This window comes from Podarcis pityusensis (assembly GCF_964106645.2).
Source record: "Podarcis pityusensis genome assembly, chromosome: 8".
Lineage (NCBI taxonomy): Eukaryota > Metazoa > Chordata > Lepidosauria > Squamata > Lacertidae > Podarcis > Podarcis pityusensis.
This window is the reverse complement of record NC_138033.1, coordinates 71,087,431-71,105,634: the sequence shown is the minus strand read 5'-3', so window position 1 is coordinate 71,105,634 and position 18,204 is coordinate 71,087,431. Positions and strand designations below refer to the sequence as shown.

The 18,204-nt window shown below is 45.3% G+C and overlaps 3 protein-coding genes across 3 annotated transcripts in view; all 3 read right to left on the bottom strand.

The window, feature by feature from the left end:
- Positions 1–11,209, bottom strand: part of SSU72 (SSU72 homolog, RNA polymerase II CTD phosphatase) — a 48,818-nt gene extending 37,609 nt beyond the window's left edge. The window contains exon 1 of the mRNA XM_081016320.1: positions 10,777–11,209. Within this exon, the coding sequence (XP_080872446.1) occupies positions 10,777–10,856 (80 nt within the window). The 5' untranslated portion in view covers positions 10,857–11,209. The remainder of the gene's footprint in view (positions 1–10,776) is intronic.
- FNDC10 (fibronectin type III domain containing 10) overlaps positions 1–18,204 on the bottom strand; it is a 367,304-nt gene that overhangs the window by 327,827 nt on the left and 21,273 nt on the right. The window lies entirely within an intron of this gene.
- On the bottom strand, positions 12,496–13,780 carry LOC308482748 (actin-related protein T2-like). The gene has a single exon (XM_081016227.1). The coding sequence runs from the start codon at positions 13,674–13,676 to the stop codon at positions 12,576–12,578; it is 1,101 nt and encodes a 366-aa protein (XP_080872353.1). The 5' UTR covers positions 13,677–13,780; the 3' UTR covers positions 12,496–12,575.

Genomic DNA, 18,204 nt, shown 5'->3' with positions numbered 1-18,204 from the left:
AATCTGGAGCCGCACCCCAAAGGTTAGGTGGTTTCAGAAGAATAGCAAAGGATATGCATGAGTAACAATCTGCACACAACAGCAAAATTCACTGAGAAATTAACAAGGTAGAATTGATGCTTGGGAGACCAATGGAAGTTCTCAGCAAAGACATCTGCAGAATAGCACTTAAGTTACTGAGCTGACTAGAAATCTCAGACTGATAGGCGCCATTTTCCATATCTGGTATTCCCCAGAATCATGGAATTGCAGTGCTGGAAGGGACCCCAAGAGTCATCTAGCCCAACCCCCTGCAATGCAGGAATCCTGCTTACCTTCCTTTAGGATGGGGAACTTCAGGTCGGGCCTCTCTGTCTAGCCCTAGGGACTTTCTCCCCAGGCAACATCCCTCATTGGCCTTGCTTCAAACCTTCATCGAGTGTTTTTGCCTGTGTGGGATGTGTCCTTAAACTCTGGTAATGCCTCACAGTGTTCAGGATGGAAGGCAGAAAGGGATGTGTGAGTGTGTACAGAAACTAGCCAACTGCAGAGTGGTAAAGTTTACATTTGTTGTTTTGCCCACTTTTGCCTCTGGCCCCATCTACCACTATGATGTGGCCCTTGGAATGTGCTCAAAAGGGAATGTGGCCTTTGGGCTGCAACTGGTTTCCCTCAACCCCACCCCTGCCTTAGGGCTTCCCACACATCAGAAGCAGACCAGTGTCTTTGAAGACAGGCCTGTCTGAGTAGGTGGGTGGAGAACACCTTTGCATCACCCACTGCTTTGTCCCCTAATAGAAGAGTTCCACTAACGATGAGCCTAGCTGTGAGAAAAACAGCCAACCTCCTTTCCTTCCTGCTGGCCCTTTTTGTGCTATAAACTACACCTCCCCAACCTCTCGCCAATTTTACATTTGAAGCAATGTGCTTTTTAGATACATGGCCCCTTGGCTCACAAGTGTCTTGGCTGCTCTCTTGCTGCATCTGAAGCTGAGGGCCCCGTTTCAGGAGAAATTAACAATTTAATTGAAGCTGAAAACAACCAAGATGACTTGGTGCCTTTTAAAAAATGTCTTCTTCCTAGGAAGCAAAGACTGCAATTCATGCCTGGACTGTTGTCCATCTGTGCAGAAGGAAATCTTCACATCTGCAAGCAACTGTAGGCATAGAAGCATGCCGATGGTGGAAGTCAGCACTGAAGTAACATCAGAACTAGTTACTTCAGGTGCATAACAAACAACTTATAAAGGAAGTACTATAATTCACATTTCAAACACGCACAAAGTAGTCAGTCAAGCAATCTATATATGTGTGGGTGTCACAGATTCACCTGGTAAACTATTGGCTGTTTGTCCCCCAAAACATTTTTGTTTGATCTGGTATAACAGACACAATGGTTCAATTCAGACACCATTCCAAACCATGGTTAAAGAAGCTTAATCATGGTGCAGCTCATCCAAGTTTTGTCACAGGCCAGCAAGTCAGAACAGAGGACCAAGATTTGCAGTGGATTTACAAAACATGGCTTTGCATAATGTCTGAGTTGGCAACTATTTTCAGCCATCTCCTCTATCTCCCTGGGACACTATATTATGGGAGGGAGCAGGTGGTGCGGTGGTCTAAACCAATGAGCCTCTTGGGCTTGCTGCCTGGAAGGTCGGCGGTTCGAATCCACGTGATGAGGTGAGCTCCCATTGCTCTGTCCCAGCTTCTGTCAACCTAGCAGTTTGAAAGCATACCATTGCAAGTGAAAAAATAGGTACCACTGCGGTGGGAAGATAAATGGTGTTTCTGTGCGCTCTGGCTTCCGTCACAGTGTTCCGTTGCGCCAGAAGCAGTTTAGTCATGCTGGTCACATGACCCGGAAAGCTGTCTGTGGACAAATGCCAGCTCCCTTGGCCTGAAGCAAGATGAGCGCCACACCCCATAGTCTCTTTGACTGGACTTAACCATCCAGGCGTCCTTCACCTTTACCTTACTTATATTATGGAGGTGAGTGCGAACAAATGAAGTGCTGAAGGTGGAAATGAAAAGCAGACAATGAAATCTAAGCCTTGGTTTGCCTGTAGCCCATTTGGAAACTCAAACCATGGCTTGGGTTTAAAAATAAAGTAGGCATAAATAACAATTTAGCACAATGTAGAAACTGAGCCAGAAGATCCACAATTTAAGCATCTAGATATACTGATAAATGTTCACTGTTTATGCAGGTGTGATTACAGATGTAGTGTGAGTCCAGGGCTGGGCACTAGCTCACATCCCCACTCAGCCACAAACTCACTAGGTGGTCCTGAGCTAGTCAATATCAATGTATCTCACAGGGTTGAAAGGATAAAAATGGGGAAGGAATCTTTGGATGAGGAGCCAGGATACAAATCAATAAATAAATGACACACAGAGAATAAATGTCACCTTAAAATATGAAAGTCCCATCACAGGATGGCCTTCTGTGTCAGAGAATGCTTAGAGTGTGAACAGTAGAGGGTTGTGTGTGCAACAGGCTAGTGAAGCAACCTGTTCACCCGATGAAATATAGACACAGTCAAAGCCAAAAATAGCTATGCAAAGCTTTCAGAGGCAAATCAGATGCAACAGAGTGTTATGTGTATAACTCATTGTTATCTTACTCTTCCAAGCTGCCTGTCATAGCAAGTGGGTGAAGAAAGAATTGTTCAGACCCTATGTGAAAGATATTGTCCTGAGACTCACCACAGGGGTGGGGCCTGCAGAACTTCCAAAGCCCTCCCCCCAAAAGCAGCTGCCAAGTGCGCAGAGTACCCCAATTTCATGTCCGAAAGGAAAACCAGGATTCCACTGAAGGGGGAAGAATTGCAACCAAACAGCACGGAGGGAAGCAGGGTCCAAGAACAACCAAGGCTGGAGTGGAAAACAAGCATTCTCCATTTACACAATAACTCTTCCCACACCTTTGTCTCACACACTTCATTCCCTGCTCGCTCTCTCTCTCTCTCTCTCTCTCTCACACACACACACACACACACACCCCTACCTCTGCCTCTACACAAATCCCAAGTGAGGAATGAAGGGATCAGAAAGCAGGGAAAATTTTGATGGGGGAAAAGGGACACCCACTGCCCTCTAGACACTGGGAACAATGGGGCATTGAATATGTATGTACTCCCTACACCAATGGTTTTCCTGACTGCACAGTCCTACTCTTTTGCTCACCAAGGCAGTGTCTATTAAACAATACATCTGTAAATAGATGTTTGTAGGGGGTGTTTATGTGCATGTACATGTGAGACAAGATAGATTTCTGAGCAAAAATATTCTTGAATTTGCACAGGTCTCCAATGATTCTCGCCCAATGAAGAAGCTGGGATTTGGAAGACACATCAGAAAAGGAAAAAAGAGCCACCAGTTAGTCTGCAGCAGTAACATTCAAAATAATGCTGTGGCAATTTAAAAGCTAACTTGATTATGTTCTGAGCTACTGTAGGCGATCACTTAGTGGTCCATGTTGGAAATGAACAGAGGGATCTGGGTTCAATTCCATCGTCAGTCATGAAACTCGCTGGGTAACCATGGCCAGTTAGAATATCCCAGCTTAACCCACCTGCCTGGGTTGTTCTGAGGAATAGTGAGAGAATATCCATGTATGCCATCTTCCTTGGCAGAGCAGGATTTTTAAAAAAGAATGAGAAACAGTCAATAATTCAAGCCCACTTTCTTCAAGTATCTGCCAAATTAAGGAGCCACAGAAACTAAAGCAAAGAAATTAGGCTGGAAGGCACAACAGCAATAACCAGGATTTTAAGTGAGAGCTTGCTGCATAAAACTAGGGATGTGACAAATCCCTGCAATACCAGTGTAGAGAAACTAGTGTGGCAATAAACACAACCTACTCACGTCCACCCAGAATGGAGTTTAAGACATTTATAGAAATCTTCTGATGTTAAGTAATCTTACATCATCTGCTTAAAAGGGCACCAGCTTGAAATTTTGGGACATGATTCATCTGATACAAAACCCTTACATTTTGCTTTGAAGCCGTTTTAAGAAAGCACAGAACACCCTGTACATGGAAGGTGCTTCTAATGTTTATCTGGACTGCAAGAAAAGCACATGTTCTCAAATCAGATAGGTAGGTGGTGGGTGAAGTGACAACTACTCATTGCTATGAATTCTGATGGGGCCAGCATCAACCCCAATCTCTCACTTACGTACATAAGCAGCCCAATCCACTGGCACTTGAAAGCTAGGGAATGGGATTCAAGGCTATTTAAGTTTCGTGAAAGATGTGGAACAAAATAGGCTTGACTCAAAGCAGTCAGGTTTAACTGGCTTGTTCACTGGGACAATCTTGTAAGTAACAAGCCTGGTCTCTACAGGAAGCAAGGAATTCCATGCAGGTGAGAGGACACACTGGCAGGCAGAGAAGAAATAGAATGCTCCATCACTCCTTCTGCAGCCTGCTTGATTTCCATGTTAGAGACAGAAAAGAGCCCCTTGCCCTGTACCCAGCACAAAATCCAAGTGGGCTGGCAGAGGAGTAATGGAGCAATCTATCTTTCTTCTGCCAGCCTACTTAGCAGAAGACAAAGCTTTGAACCCTGAGTTGCCATGTTGTCTGCAAAGGAGGAGTCATCCCTTTCTCCATGGCTAGCAGAGAAATGCAGGCTTCGCAGATGGGATGTGTAGGCCAGTAGCTTCTAAAGGTTTAATTACAAGGCCGCATTTAGTACTAGACACCACAATGAAATGTACAGCCCATCTGCCACAACAGCAGCAAGAATACTTATTGCAAAGTATTGGAAGACACAAGACCTACCCACTCTGGAAGAATGGCAGATGAAGGTGATGAACTACATGGAATTGGCGGAAATGACTGGCAGAATCCGAGACCAGGGAGAAGAGTCGGTGGAAGAAGATTGGAAGAAATTTAAAGACTATTTACAGAAATACTGCAAAATTAATGAATGTTAGAATGATGTTGGATTGAGGTTAAGTGGTTTCTAGCTGTAATGGTATAAAAGAATATGAAAAAATGGATTTTTAACAGGTAAAAATTTAATGTTATAATATATTAAGATTAAAGATCAGGATAAATTAAGGAGGGAAAGGAATTGCTGAACTAATAAATTGAACTGGAATACAAAAAAGGGAGGTATGAGGAGGTCCGGGAAACAAGCAAATGAAAGATAAGTGACAGAAAGATTGAATTGTTTTTAACTATTTTTATTTTGTATTTTTTCTTCTTTTTCTTTTTTATTTTGTAATATTGTGAAAACCTTAATAAATATTTATATATAAAAAAAGAAATGTACAGCCCATCTCTCATACAAATCAACAACTGGAAAAACCAAGTTTGGGTTCAATGTAGACCACCCCTCTTCTGGCGCACTGATCTTCTCAAACTATTGCTGCGTTGTGCCAATCATATAGTGCACGGTTTGAGGAACAGTACTAACTATAGCTAACTATAGTTAAGAATCATTATAGTGTTGGACTAGGACCAAGACAACTCAGTCATAAATCTGACTGGGTGTGGGTGACTATGGCTCAGTCACATATTCAACCTAACCTTCCTCACATAGGTTATAATGGGAAAAAGAGATCAAAGATAATAATGGACATTGTCTCACTGAGTTTTTGGAGAAAGTGCAGGGTTCAAGTGTAACAAAAGGCATTGCCCCAACTCAGAGATCACACCAAGCTATGGTTAGAGCAAACCTGGAAATGGTGAGTGTCTGAGTCTGTACCCGCTGAGTAAACAGCCTGATTGAATGCAGGCCCACAGGGAATTTTAAAAATCCGTGGAAGATTAGGTTATTAATGGTTAACTAAGATTGGTTAACCTCCAGGTTCAGAGACAGTGCATCTCTGAACACCAGTCGTTGGAGAACAGACATGCCCAGAGCCATCTGGTTGGTCACTGTGGGCAGAAGGATCCTTGCTAAATAGACCTTTGGCGCTTTGTAAGTTCTTATCACCTAAAAGCCATGGGGAGGGGGGTGGATACTGGTACTTCCTACTTATACTGTACTGTGAGCAAATGGCTGGAAAAGGTCAGCTAGTGCTGGTAAACAAGCAATCATTCTCTCACCGAAAGAGGCAGCTTCCTCTTCAAGGAGAAAACTCCGCCCTCATCCTAACACCCATAACTGGCTTGAACTGTGCAGCTGTTCTTTGGTGAAACGTGAGGAGATGAAGGCAGATAAATGGTCTGAAGGGGACTTTATAACAGTAATCCTAAGCAGGCCCATTAAACCATGGTGATGAGCAGTAGGCTGTCCAGTTGCCTAAACAAGGCCCCAAGAGAAGTTATACAGAAGCTGGCTTTTGTTTTTCCTTTCAGGCCAGAAATGACTAACACTTTCTGCGTGAGCAGATAAGACACTATTACAAAGCTCCCTTGAACAAAGTGAGACTTCTGAGTAAGCATATAGAGGATGATGCTATCTGCTAGCAATGCTAAGAACTCAAAACTTATTTTTCCAACAGGACAGTTCACTTTATGAATAATGTGAAATATGAGCCTCCTGATAGTCAGTGGTAATACTGGCACTTGTCTCCTGGGATATCTTCCAGCTAGCAGGAAGCCTGGGGGCAGCCAACTTCAACTGTCTCTACAGAACAGAGCTGTCTGGCCTCATCTAATACAGGGAGCAGAGGTCAGCTGAGCATAAATATTAGCTAAGAGACTCGTATCCTAGTTTGGGATGGCTGTAGCACCCCCATAGAGGGGGAGGAGTCTTCTTCAGGTGGCAACAGAAAATGCCAACCCCTTGGTGGTAGCATCAGCCATTGTACAGAATGAACTTGTAGGTCTAGCACTGGACAAAAACTTTCACATTCTGTCTCACCAAATCCAAACTCCACCTCTGTGCATTTTCACATGCTTCAAAGAGAAGCCATATTTCCTTTTACTAGCTGCCCTTCATAAGAGTTTCCACGCCAGGGGGAGACCTATCTTAGGGGGCTTTTGGAAGGAGGTGGCACTAATATGGGGAAGCTCTTCCACCCAAAGCATTTTTGGATCCTAGCTGCCAAATACACAGTCACTATGCAGAGGAGGCCAATAATCAACAAATCTGGTTAGATGCAGCAAAAAGACAAGACGGTTTGTAAATTGATGAGGACACCCATCAGGAGCAAAGAGTCCTTACAGGAAATGGTATGTGATAAGAGGAGACAGGAGGCTCAGCCACACATCTCTCCAAAAGATCAGGATCTTATCCTAAACATCAACAGTTGTCAGCACTCACCTGGAGTTTAGGATTGGAGAGATTTAAGCACTTCAGAATACTCAAAAAGAATATACACACATTTATTGGATTAAATATTATCAACCCTAAAATTTGGAGCCACTCAAAACCACATGACCATCAGTTCTGGGGTCATTTAATCAAACATAAAACATCACTCTTTCTTCAATTAGTGTCTTAGATGTTCACTGGCACCTACTTAACTAACTACAAACATAATATTCATTAGCTACCCAGATGCAAACTATTGAACAAATGCCCAAGCAGCAAAAGGGTAGACACCCTCCCTCTCCAATGATCCCTAGCAAGCAGGAGCAGTGGTCAGAGATGATGGGAATTGTAGTCTCAAAACATCTGGAGGGCCAAGGTTGAGGAAGCCTGATATATGCTTACCCATGGAGTAGCAAAAATTCTAATTTGCATCTGTTGTAGTTAAGCATGGCTGAAGATACCAAGTTGTTTGAGAGTAAATCAATCAAATTTAAGACCCTGGGCTCTGGGACACATGTCCTTTGATGCCAACTAGAATCTGGAATAGGTACAGGATATGTGTGGGGTTTGTAAAGCGCCCCCTTGCATTCCCCACATCCACTGTATGAAACCTGAATATGTCCCAATGTTTTAATATGTAAACTGTGAAAACTTCTAACACTTAATCCTTAAGAGCAAAGCTAACAGTGCTAAGAAATATGCATTACATGGCCCCATGAGTCAATGCCTTACAGCCAGTTCCTTGTTGACAGTTGCTCCCCACCCCTGGTACTTCCACATTGTCTGGGGAGTAGTACTTAATGAGTCAGACTAGCAAGTCTCCATATCATTAAGCATTTCCAGAAGTGTTCCTCAAACACAAAGCAATTATCCCATGAAAACACACATCTTGCCTCGAGCCCACAGGTAGGTTGCTTGCTGCTGGATATCCCTCAGGTGCTTGCGTTTGTGTCTGTTTAGAAATGCTGGAGTGTGGTGCGACCACACTTGGATTTTGTAAGGACTGTGTATTTGGAGGACAGAAGTGTTCAGAGTTATGGCTAAGAAAGTGTGCTAAGAAAAATCCTTGGTTTGAGCCTACTCTCTTATCAGTCACTCAATGAGATCCTTAGGCAAGACCAGGGGTCAGCAACCTTTTTCAGCCGTGGGCTGGTCCACTGCCCCTCAGACCATGTGGTGGGCCTGACTATAATTTTTTTTTTGGGGGGGGGGGGATGAACGAATTCCTGTTGCCCCACAAATAACCCAGAGATGCATTTTAAATAAAAGGACACATTCTACTCATGTAAAAACATGCTGATTCCCCGTGGGCCGGATTGTGAAGGCGATTGGGCCGCATCTGGCCCATGGGCCTTAGGTTGCCTACCCCTGGGCAAAACACCCTCACCCCTCCCCAGCTCACACAATTCAAAATGTGATGACATTCACCAAACTCGTAGGGTTGTTGTAAGGATTGTGGAGATAACAAGTGGGACGTAGGACAAAATGAAGTGGTGTCTCTTCACCCCTTAGGCAAGAGTGCGCCTATTTAGGATGGCTGACAACCAACTAGTCAAGCTGCCCTCCTCCTGGATATTCCATTCCATTCTACTCCACCCTTGCTTTTCCTATGGATTCTCTAGGGTGTTTACACACCTGCAAATGTCAGGGTAGCTCCTAAGCATAAAGATACTTCCCTCCCATTTCTCAGTTGTCCTCTTTTAGCTACATATCTCCAGGTACACATCACCCCCACAATTCACTATTAGAGCATTGTTGAACATTTGTAAACAAAATATAAATATTGTATTTATGCCAAGACTGTAAGGTGGGAAAAGACATGATGAAAACACATCGGTCCTACCTAGGAACCTTAAGTGAATTTGAAGAGTGGAAAAAAGAGAATAACAGCAAGTAGAGAGCCCTCAAATAAGGGTTCAAGAGCAGCATCTTTTCCTTCTGCAGCCCTTCAACCAGAGTGGGGAGGGGAATCTATAATCACAATAAGGTCGCAGTTCCTTTACTTCAAGATTCACATGCTGGCATCCGAGGAGGAAGTAAAAATGAGACAGAAAAGGAAACTGCCACATCCTTTAAAGATTGTATCAACACTATCTCTTCTCTTTCCCTCACTCTCATTTTACATAAAGCTTATCAAGAACTGTGACGCTGCCACAGCCTCAAATAAAATAAAATGAGTTTTATTGAAGGGCAGTATAAAAACCCTGTAATAAAAAACATATTAAATCATGTCAATGACAATTATGAAATCCCACCCCTCAATATTTGCAGAGTCTTATAATGCAACAGCCTTGTTTTCAAAATCTCCCAAGGATTGTCATGATACATAAACCCCACCCCACAAAATAAGCATAAAGCTGTTTTGTTCTACTTGCCAGATTGCTGTATTTTGGTTCTGTTTTAATTTTGGTTTATGTAGAATGTATTGCACAACACATCCTGGAGTACATATTTTTTTATAAACAGAAGTCAAGACTTTGGCTCCACTGTGATCGGATCAGCCCCTACCCCCTTGTGTCAGAGAACATCAGATATGGCTCTTCTCCAATAGGCAGAGGTTCAAGGGCAGCACCAGGGAAGAACCAGGATGAAGAAAGGAATCATCCCACCACCACAGGAAACTTGTGTTACTTCCATTCTTAATACCAGATTTTAAAATGCTTTGTTGTTGTGTGAAAATATTTTCATAAGACAGTCTTGAGAGCCTCTCAGGGATATAAAGTTGGATAAACGTACTCTTCATCCAGGCCTTTAAGAGATATGTTTTAAAAGACCACGCTCTATTCTTATTATTGTTAAGTGTTGTAAACATTTTCTGTATTGCATGTTTGCACTGCTGCAACCCACGCCCAGGACTTTATGGTGGATGGCAGGTAAGAAACCTAAATAACAACATAAGGGAAGCCTGCTGGATCAGGCCAATGGTCCATTAGTCCAGCGCCCTGTTCTCAGTGTCCAAGCAGATGCCCCAAAGGGAAACCCTCAAGCAGGGCCAGAGCACAAGAGCACTCTCCCCTCCTGCTACTGGCATTCAGAAGCATTACTGCCTCCAGCAATGGAGGCAGACCACAGCCGCCATGATCAGCAGCCATTGACACCGCTCTCCTCCATGAACTTGCCTAAGTCTCTTTTAAAGCCAATTAGCAGTAAGCAATAATCGTTTTAATCGAATCTGAAAGTGGCATCTTCACACTATTGGAACTCGTCCCGTGACCTTACAGGGAAGGGCAGTTAAGAAATGTAATAACTACAATAATAATAATAATAATAATCCACCGCCCAGCTTCTTGACAAAATTGGGAGTTCGATCTACGTCACGGAGCCCCTCGCCGTAAATTATTCCACCCGATGTGGAAGAGCTTTCCTTGACGTTATCTCCCGCTACCAAGAGAATTGGGGGGGGGGGACTGTAAGGGTTAAGTGACGTCACTGTGACGACGTCGAGAATGAGGAGGCCCCACCTTGATCCAATGTGGCGTCAAACACCCCCCCTCACTTCAAAGGGGAAACCAGAGAACGGAATTGGAGAGGGGTGAGGTAGCTGAGCGAGGCCTACCCAGGCCCAGAGTTGCTTTACCTGAGGATATTGTGGGCCTCCATGCTGCGGTTTTGGTTGCTGGAGCAAACCACAGCCACCCGGAGCGGCGAGGAGGGCATGGCTGGACGCCCGGCGGCGAGGAAGGGGCCGGGGCGGGGGCCTGGGGAGGGGAAGGGTCGAAGAGGGAAAGGCGGCGGGTGACGGCAGCGAAGGGCCCGCGGTGAGGTTCCCAGGCGGTGGCGGCGGCGGCAGCAGCGGCGCTTCCCTCCTCGTCTCTCTCACTCTCACATACACAAAATGGCGTCGGCTGGGACCGGAAGAGGCGGGGCTGGCCGACGTGTACGGCTCTATGAGCCGCGCCCCGCCTGCTTTCGCTGCGACGTTTTTCGCCTTCCCTTTCCAATCATAGAGAAGCGGAAGTGAGGGGCAGAGTGTCTCGCCAACGGTGTTTTTTTGTTTGTTTTTTAACCTTTCTCCTCCCCCACCTCCTTCTCGTAGTTTCCCATGACAACGACGACAATGAGCGGGAAGTTGGGTATTTATGCGCCAGGGGGAGAAAGCCTCCTCCCCCGCCCGAGCGGAGTGATATTTGCATATCTCTATGGAAACGGGTAGAAGGGCAAAGGGCCGAGCGAGAACTTTTGAAAAGGGGCGGGGAGCAGCCGCCGCCGCCGCCTCAGTTTTAACTGTCATTGCTTCCCCCAAAGAATTCTGGGAATTGTAGTTTAGGTGGCCGCATGAAACAAATTCCCTGGTAGGGAGTCCTTCGGGTCTCAGGACTACATTTCCCAGTTTGCTTTGCCCTCCACTCAGGAAACCTGGGAAATGTAATCCTCAGGCAAAAACATATCTGAGGGGCTCTCAGAGGAAATGGCAGTTAAAGCAGGATTAACTCTGAGTGGGAAATTGTGTGGCCCTTCCAAAACTGAAAAGGTTATTAAAACTTTTACGCCTTATCACAAAGGATGCTGGGAACTGTAGTTTTTTTATTTTAGTTTTATTTAACAACATTTATATAGCACTTAAGCAAAAGCTTTAAGTGCTTTACAATAAGTATTAAAATTATCAATTAAAAAGTTAAAAATGAGGCATTAAAAACATAATTGGAAGGTGGTGCAGGAAATTCTCAGTAGTGATCCCTCTCTTCGATTAACCTATGCAGAAGACTTTCCCAAGACCCTTAAAAAGCTAAAGGACCCCTGACAGTTAAATCCAGTCGCGTTATCTACTTGCACTTTTTTAGCGTGTTTTTGAACTGCTAGGTTGGCACGGCTCAGTGGTTTACACCACAGTGCCACCCGTATCCCTCGCCAAGACCCTTAGGGAAGGGTTACAGCCCAGGGTTGCCATGACGGCAGTATCCCAAAGCTAGTGATGTCACAATGCAGGGCCCTGGTGATGTTATAAGAGAGTGCCTGTGGTGTCACAAAGCTGCCAATTCTGGAAAAGCACACAAAATATTGCAAGAGTTAAGGCAGAGCCCAGAAGAAGGTGAAGGTTGTATGAAGGCGAAAAAAAGGGATATTTGTGAAAAAATAGGATTCGTTCCTCTCCCCCTTTTGATTTTCTTCGAGAAGAATTGAAAACCAGGAGAATTAAAAAGAAAAAAACCTCACGCCCCCTGCTTTTTTCAGAGTAATGAGTGAAAGCTATCCTTTCACTGTCTCAAAAGCCCCTTCAGAACAAAATACAGTACAAACATAATTATCATAACATGAAGGTCACGCTCATAAACACAAAGAGAAAGAGACTGGAGAATTGAACACTCTTTGTACTTTTATTAAAGTTACAATCTTGCAGATCAGCTTTATAATCATCATAATAAGTATACACCCTTCTTAAAAGCACTTTCGGTGGATTGCACCCGCACCAAATTCTTGGTAGTCCTCACTGGTAATCCACATGGGTACAAAAGAGTCCAGGTGAGTTAGAATGGATCCTCCCAGCCAGGCAGCGCACATTGTATCTGGAGGTGCTATGATTCGCAGCGGAACCCCCTGTGGGACTTGGTGTTCTATCTCTTTAAAAATCCTCTCATCTAGACCCTGGAAAAGTGATGATCCGCCTGAGAGGACCAGGTTCCCATAGAGGAGGCTGCAAATATCCCTGTCACACTTTCTAATGCTCTTGGTGATCATGGCTTGGATGCCCAGCGCCTCAACACCGATGATCTTTGGCACGAAAAGGATTTCTGGTGCTTGGCAGAGGTGGAGATTGAGTGTGATGGTGCTTCCATCTGGCAGCTTGAAGACCTCAGCTTTTCTTTCTACTTCCTGCTTGGGATCCAAGGCCACATAGCAGGACTTCTCTTTGATGCTCTGCACCATGATTTTCTTGGTCCTGCTTAAGGAAGGCTGGCTGTTTTCCAAAAGGAGGCTGGCGAGGTAATTGGTAATGTCCCTCCCTGCCACATCAAGTCTGGACACTCCGTGGGGCAGGCAGTATCCTTCATAGATGGGGACAGTATGAGTTACTCCATCTCCGCTGTCCATCACCAACCCAGTGGTGCGTGCAGACGCGTAAAGGGCCAGTGTGGCTTGGACCGAGAGGTACAAAGCTGGAACCTGAAAGTGTTCAAACATCATCTCTGTTGTCCTCTCCCGATTCAGCAGTGGATTCAGTGGTGGTTCAGAGAGCAGCACAGGCCTCTCGTTGGCTTTCACTTTTAGCTCCTGTTTATAGATGTGTTTCCAGAGTTTCTCCATGTCATCCCAAGAAGTAATCACGCCACGCTCAACAGGATAATTCAGCAACACGGCACCATTCTTAGAGAAAGCCTTCTCCCCAATGTAGTAATCCTCCGTGTTCTGTTTAAGGTGTCCAACAACAGATGTAATAAGCGATCGTGGTTCAGACTCACCTGAGATCCCACCTTTGCATGACCCAGATCCATTATCAATTATCACGGCTGGCGTTTGGAGCAGCTTGATATCCAACATTGCACTGTTGGCAAATGAACCCAAATACGAAGAGCTCAGTGATTTCCATGAGGCATCTCTAAAAGATGCTGCAACGTCTGACCGTAGAACATTCTAGAATTCTGGCGTCACAAACAGGCAGAGCTGCTTGAAATTCCAGCTCTGTTTACACCCTGAACTCATACCTCTCAAGTGTCCCGATTTAACCGGGACATCCCAAATTGACAGAAGCCACCCCAGCTTCTGATCCCAATCGCAGATGCCCGTTTTGGCTCCTGTGCTCCAGCTATGCCAGAGCGTGGGACCAAAAGGCAGGCATTTTTCAGTTCTGGCGTGAGTCAGTTGGCTCAAACCAGATTGCAAGACCAAGAAACGGAAGGAAAAGTTACCTTCACCCCACGTGTCATCTCTCCTCTTCCTCCCTCTGCCATGGCACTTTTGTCTGTGGCACTGGAGGAGAAGGAGGAGGAGGAGGCGGGTCTTGTCCGCTCAGTGTCTCCCGAAGCTGCACAGGCTGGGTTGACCACTCAGTAGGCTTCTCCGGTCCACACAGCATCTCTAGATGCAGGGGAGGCCGGCATGACTTTCTGGTAGGCTCCTCCAGTCTGCACCGCGCCTCCCGAAGCAGCACAGGCCTGGGAGACCTTCCAGTAGGCCGAATTTTCATCAAAAAAATGTTGGCAGGAATGTGAACTTATCTTGTACTTGTCCCACTTAAATTATCTTGGGGCCCTTACTTTATCATAGGCGCTCCTTCATGTGTTTTGCAGGTATATTCTGCAATGTGCCATTGACACAATAAGCATGTTGTTGGGAGAACTATACATTCACACATAATTCCACTGTATTAGTTGTTCTGCGGTGCTTCTCCAGTGTTACCATAATACTGCTGTCTAGAAGGGAACTCCTGTGCTATAGCTTGGTGGTCTCCTCAGGGAGGCTCGCCTGGCTCCTTCATTACATTATCTCTAGATGCAAGACAAAAGCATTCCTCTTCTCCCAGGCCTTTGGCTAAATAAATGATCTATGGATCGTTAAACTGTGGTGGAGTTATTATTTTTGTTTGTTATTATGCTATGTATTTCTGTATTTTTATATTGTTTACCACCCTGTAATGAGTGGATGAAGGGGGTATAAAAAAAAATAATAATAATTAACATCATCATCGTTTATTACTTATACCCCACCCATCTGGCTGGGTTTCCCCAGCCACTCTGGGCGGCTTCCAACAGGAGATTAAAAATACAGTGGTACCTCTGGATGTGAACGGGATCCATTCCAGAGCCCCGTTTGCATCCTGAAGCAAACACAACCCGCGTCTGCGCGTGTCGAGATTCGCCGCTTCCGCGCATGCACATGACATCATTTTGAGCGTCTGCGTGAGTGGCGAAACCCGGAAGTAACACGTTCCGTTACTTCCAGGTCGCCGCGGAGCATAACCTGAAAACGCTCAACCTGAGGTATGACTGTACATTAAAACATCAGCCATTAAAAAACTTCCCTAAATAGGGCTGCCTTCAGATGTCTTCTAAACGTCAGATAGTTGTTTATTCCTTTGACATCTGATGAGAGGGTGTTCCACACGGCGGGTGCAACTACCGAGAAGGCCCTCTGCCTGGTTCTCTGTAACTTTGCTTCTCGCAGGGAGGGACCCACCAGAAGGCCCTCGGCACTTGACCTCAGTGTCCAGGCCGAATGATGGGAATGGAGATGCTCCTTCAGGTATACAACAACAACAACAGCAGCAGCAACAACAACAACAATAGCTCGACAAAAGCAGAACATAAACAACAACAACAGCTCAACAAAAGCAGAATGTACACAAACACAAAACTGCATTTGTGGTATTAAAAGTTACAGGGTTTCAGAAGTTATGGGACATGCATTTCTGGAAACAAAGCAGTATGTACATCATGAAACATGTACAGTATTGAAAGCAGAGTCATTTAAAACTGTCCCAATGTCATCATGAGCACAAATAATCATGAATGCCCAGTAAAAAGGATGGGTGGGTGGGTTTCAAGCTTCTTCCAAAGAATCCAGGGGATGCTAGTTAAGCAAGGTGGCACATGGCAGGACAGAGTCTCAAACAAAGATGTGCTCTGCCAAGCCACACTCCCAGCATGTTCACGCTCCTGTCTCAGGAACGTCATGTTCACAGCATGGAAGACGGCAGCATCCCTAAGGATGTGCTCTATGGGGAGCTGGCTTCAGGCGCCAGGCCCATTGGCAGACCAACTCTGTGCCACAAAGATGTCTGTGAATGTCATGTGAAGGCTGGCAATGTCAACCCTGCCTAAAGACAGATGGGTTGTCCACCCATAGCAGTGAATAGAGGAGAGATGCCTGCTGGGAGGAGCGCAGGAAAAAGAAGCACCGTGGTACATCTGCAGCAGCACAACCGGATGCCTTCATCTGCCCCAGCTGCAACAAAACATGTCTCTCCTGGATCAGTCTCTACAGCCACAGCAGGCGCTGCAAACTTCCAATATTTTCCTTCACCTCCAAAGGTGCACCCCTCCATTTTCTCCTTGCACTTACAAGATCCCAGGCTGCAGAGATTCAGGATTAGAGTTTTCCTTCTCCCAGATGGGCTACCTTCCCAGGTTGACGAACCCCATCTGCCCCTCACTTCCCTCTATGGATGATTGTAGCCAAGCTGTACAGTGGTACCTTGGGTTAAGTACTTAATTCGTTCTGGAGGTCCGTTCTTAACCTGAAACTGTTCTTAACCTGAGGTACCACTTTAGCTAATGGGGCCTCCTGCTGCTGCCGGCGCACGATTTCTGTTTTCATCCTGAGGTAAAGTTCTTAACCCGAGGTACTATTTCTGGGTTAGCGGAGTCTGTAACCTGAAGCGTCTGTAACCCGAGGTACCACTGTATATAAATTGTTTAAGTAAATAAAATAATAAAAGACTCACCTATCAGTTTTTCTACATTATTTTAAATTCTATATGTACACACAGAGAGAAGTTTTTGAAACAGAGGTTAGATGGTCATCTGTCAGCGATTCTTTAGCTGTGATTCCTGCATTACAGGGGGTTTGACTAGATGACCCTTGGGTCCCATTCCAATTTACAACTCTATGGTACGTGGTGTGTGTGTGTGTGTGTGTGTGTGTGAGAGAGAGAGAGAGAGAGAGAGAGAGAATTACAGTTTTGAAGGAGATGGGTTTGGGGGGGAACCTTTGGCTATCACAGCACTGTATCATAATGTGGAAACCTATAAAAGTAATGTTTTTTCTTTCATTTTTGAAATGAACTATGTGGAGGAAGCCTTGGGGGACTTTTAGCATCACAGTGCGGGACGTATGGAAGCAGTCAGTACAAAGGTTTTTTTGTGTGCCCCCTCCCCATTAAACAGTCATTACTGCATCACCGTCGGAAACTCCTGGAAATGGTCAATATTTTTTAAAGAGTGATTAAAAAAAAATTGAGCACCTTTTTAATTTTTTTGCCAGGTGGGGCATACGGCCTGCAGGCTGTGATTTAGCTACCCCTAAATCCTGCCAACCTAGCAGTTTGAAAGCATGTCAATGTGCAAGTAGATAAATAGGTATCACTCCGGTGGGAAAGTAAACAGCATTTCCGTGCGCTGCTCTGGTTTCGCCAGAAGCAGCTTAGTCATGCTGGCCACATGACCCGGAAAAACTGTCTGCAGACAAACGTTGGCTTCCTCGGACAGTAAAGCGAGATGAGCGCCGCAACCCCAGAGTCATTTGAGACTGGACTTAACTGTCAGGGGTCCTTTACCTTTACCTAAATTAAGATCAAATCTATCCATTCTGAAGGAAATCAGCCCTGAGTGCTCACTGGAAGGACAGATCCTGAAGCTGAGGCTCCAAGACTTTGGCCACCTCATGAGAATAGACGACTCCCTGGAAAAGACCTTGATGTTGGGAAAGATGGAGGCCACAAGGAGAAGGGGACGACAGAGGACGAGATGGTTGGACAGTGTTTTTGAAGCTACCAGCATGAGTTTGACAAAACTGCGGGAGGCAGTGGAAGACAGGAGTGCCTGGCGTGCTCTGGTCCATGGGGTCACAAAGAGTCGGACACAACTAAATGACTAAACAACAAAAAAATTAAAATCAATGCTATCTCTGTTCCTTTCTCCTCAAATTATACATTTCTTTCCCCCCCAATTCCTCAGTAGAGTGTCGTGATGATTTCTTCTCTCCCCAGACTCTGCCTGCATTATTTAAGTGCCTTTGCTAACACGAAAAAGAAGAATAAGCCCATCAAAGATATTCAGGGACATCCTTCCTTTAATGCAATCAGCCGGCCGTGCGGGCAGCTGAGGAATGGCCGCAATTAGACTGCAGTGGAACGCGAAGGGCCGGCCATCTGGGGAAGGACAGTGACTACGTTAACCTAATTAAGGGTTTCCATCAAAAACTGACGTGCAAAGCAGCTTTGGCGTGGTTTGAGGGAGAATTACTGTGTCTCCTTCCCCCACCCACTTCCACCTCCGCTTCCATCTCTCCTTTCTGTGCAGAAAGTTGCCCAACAGAAAAGAATGCAAAGAGCTGCTGCAAAGTTTTCAGA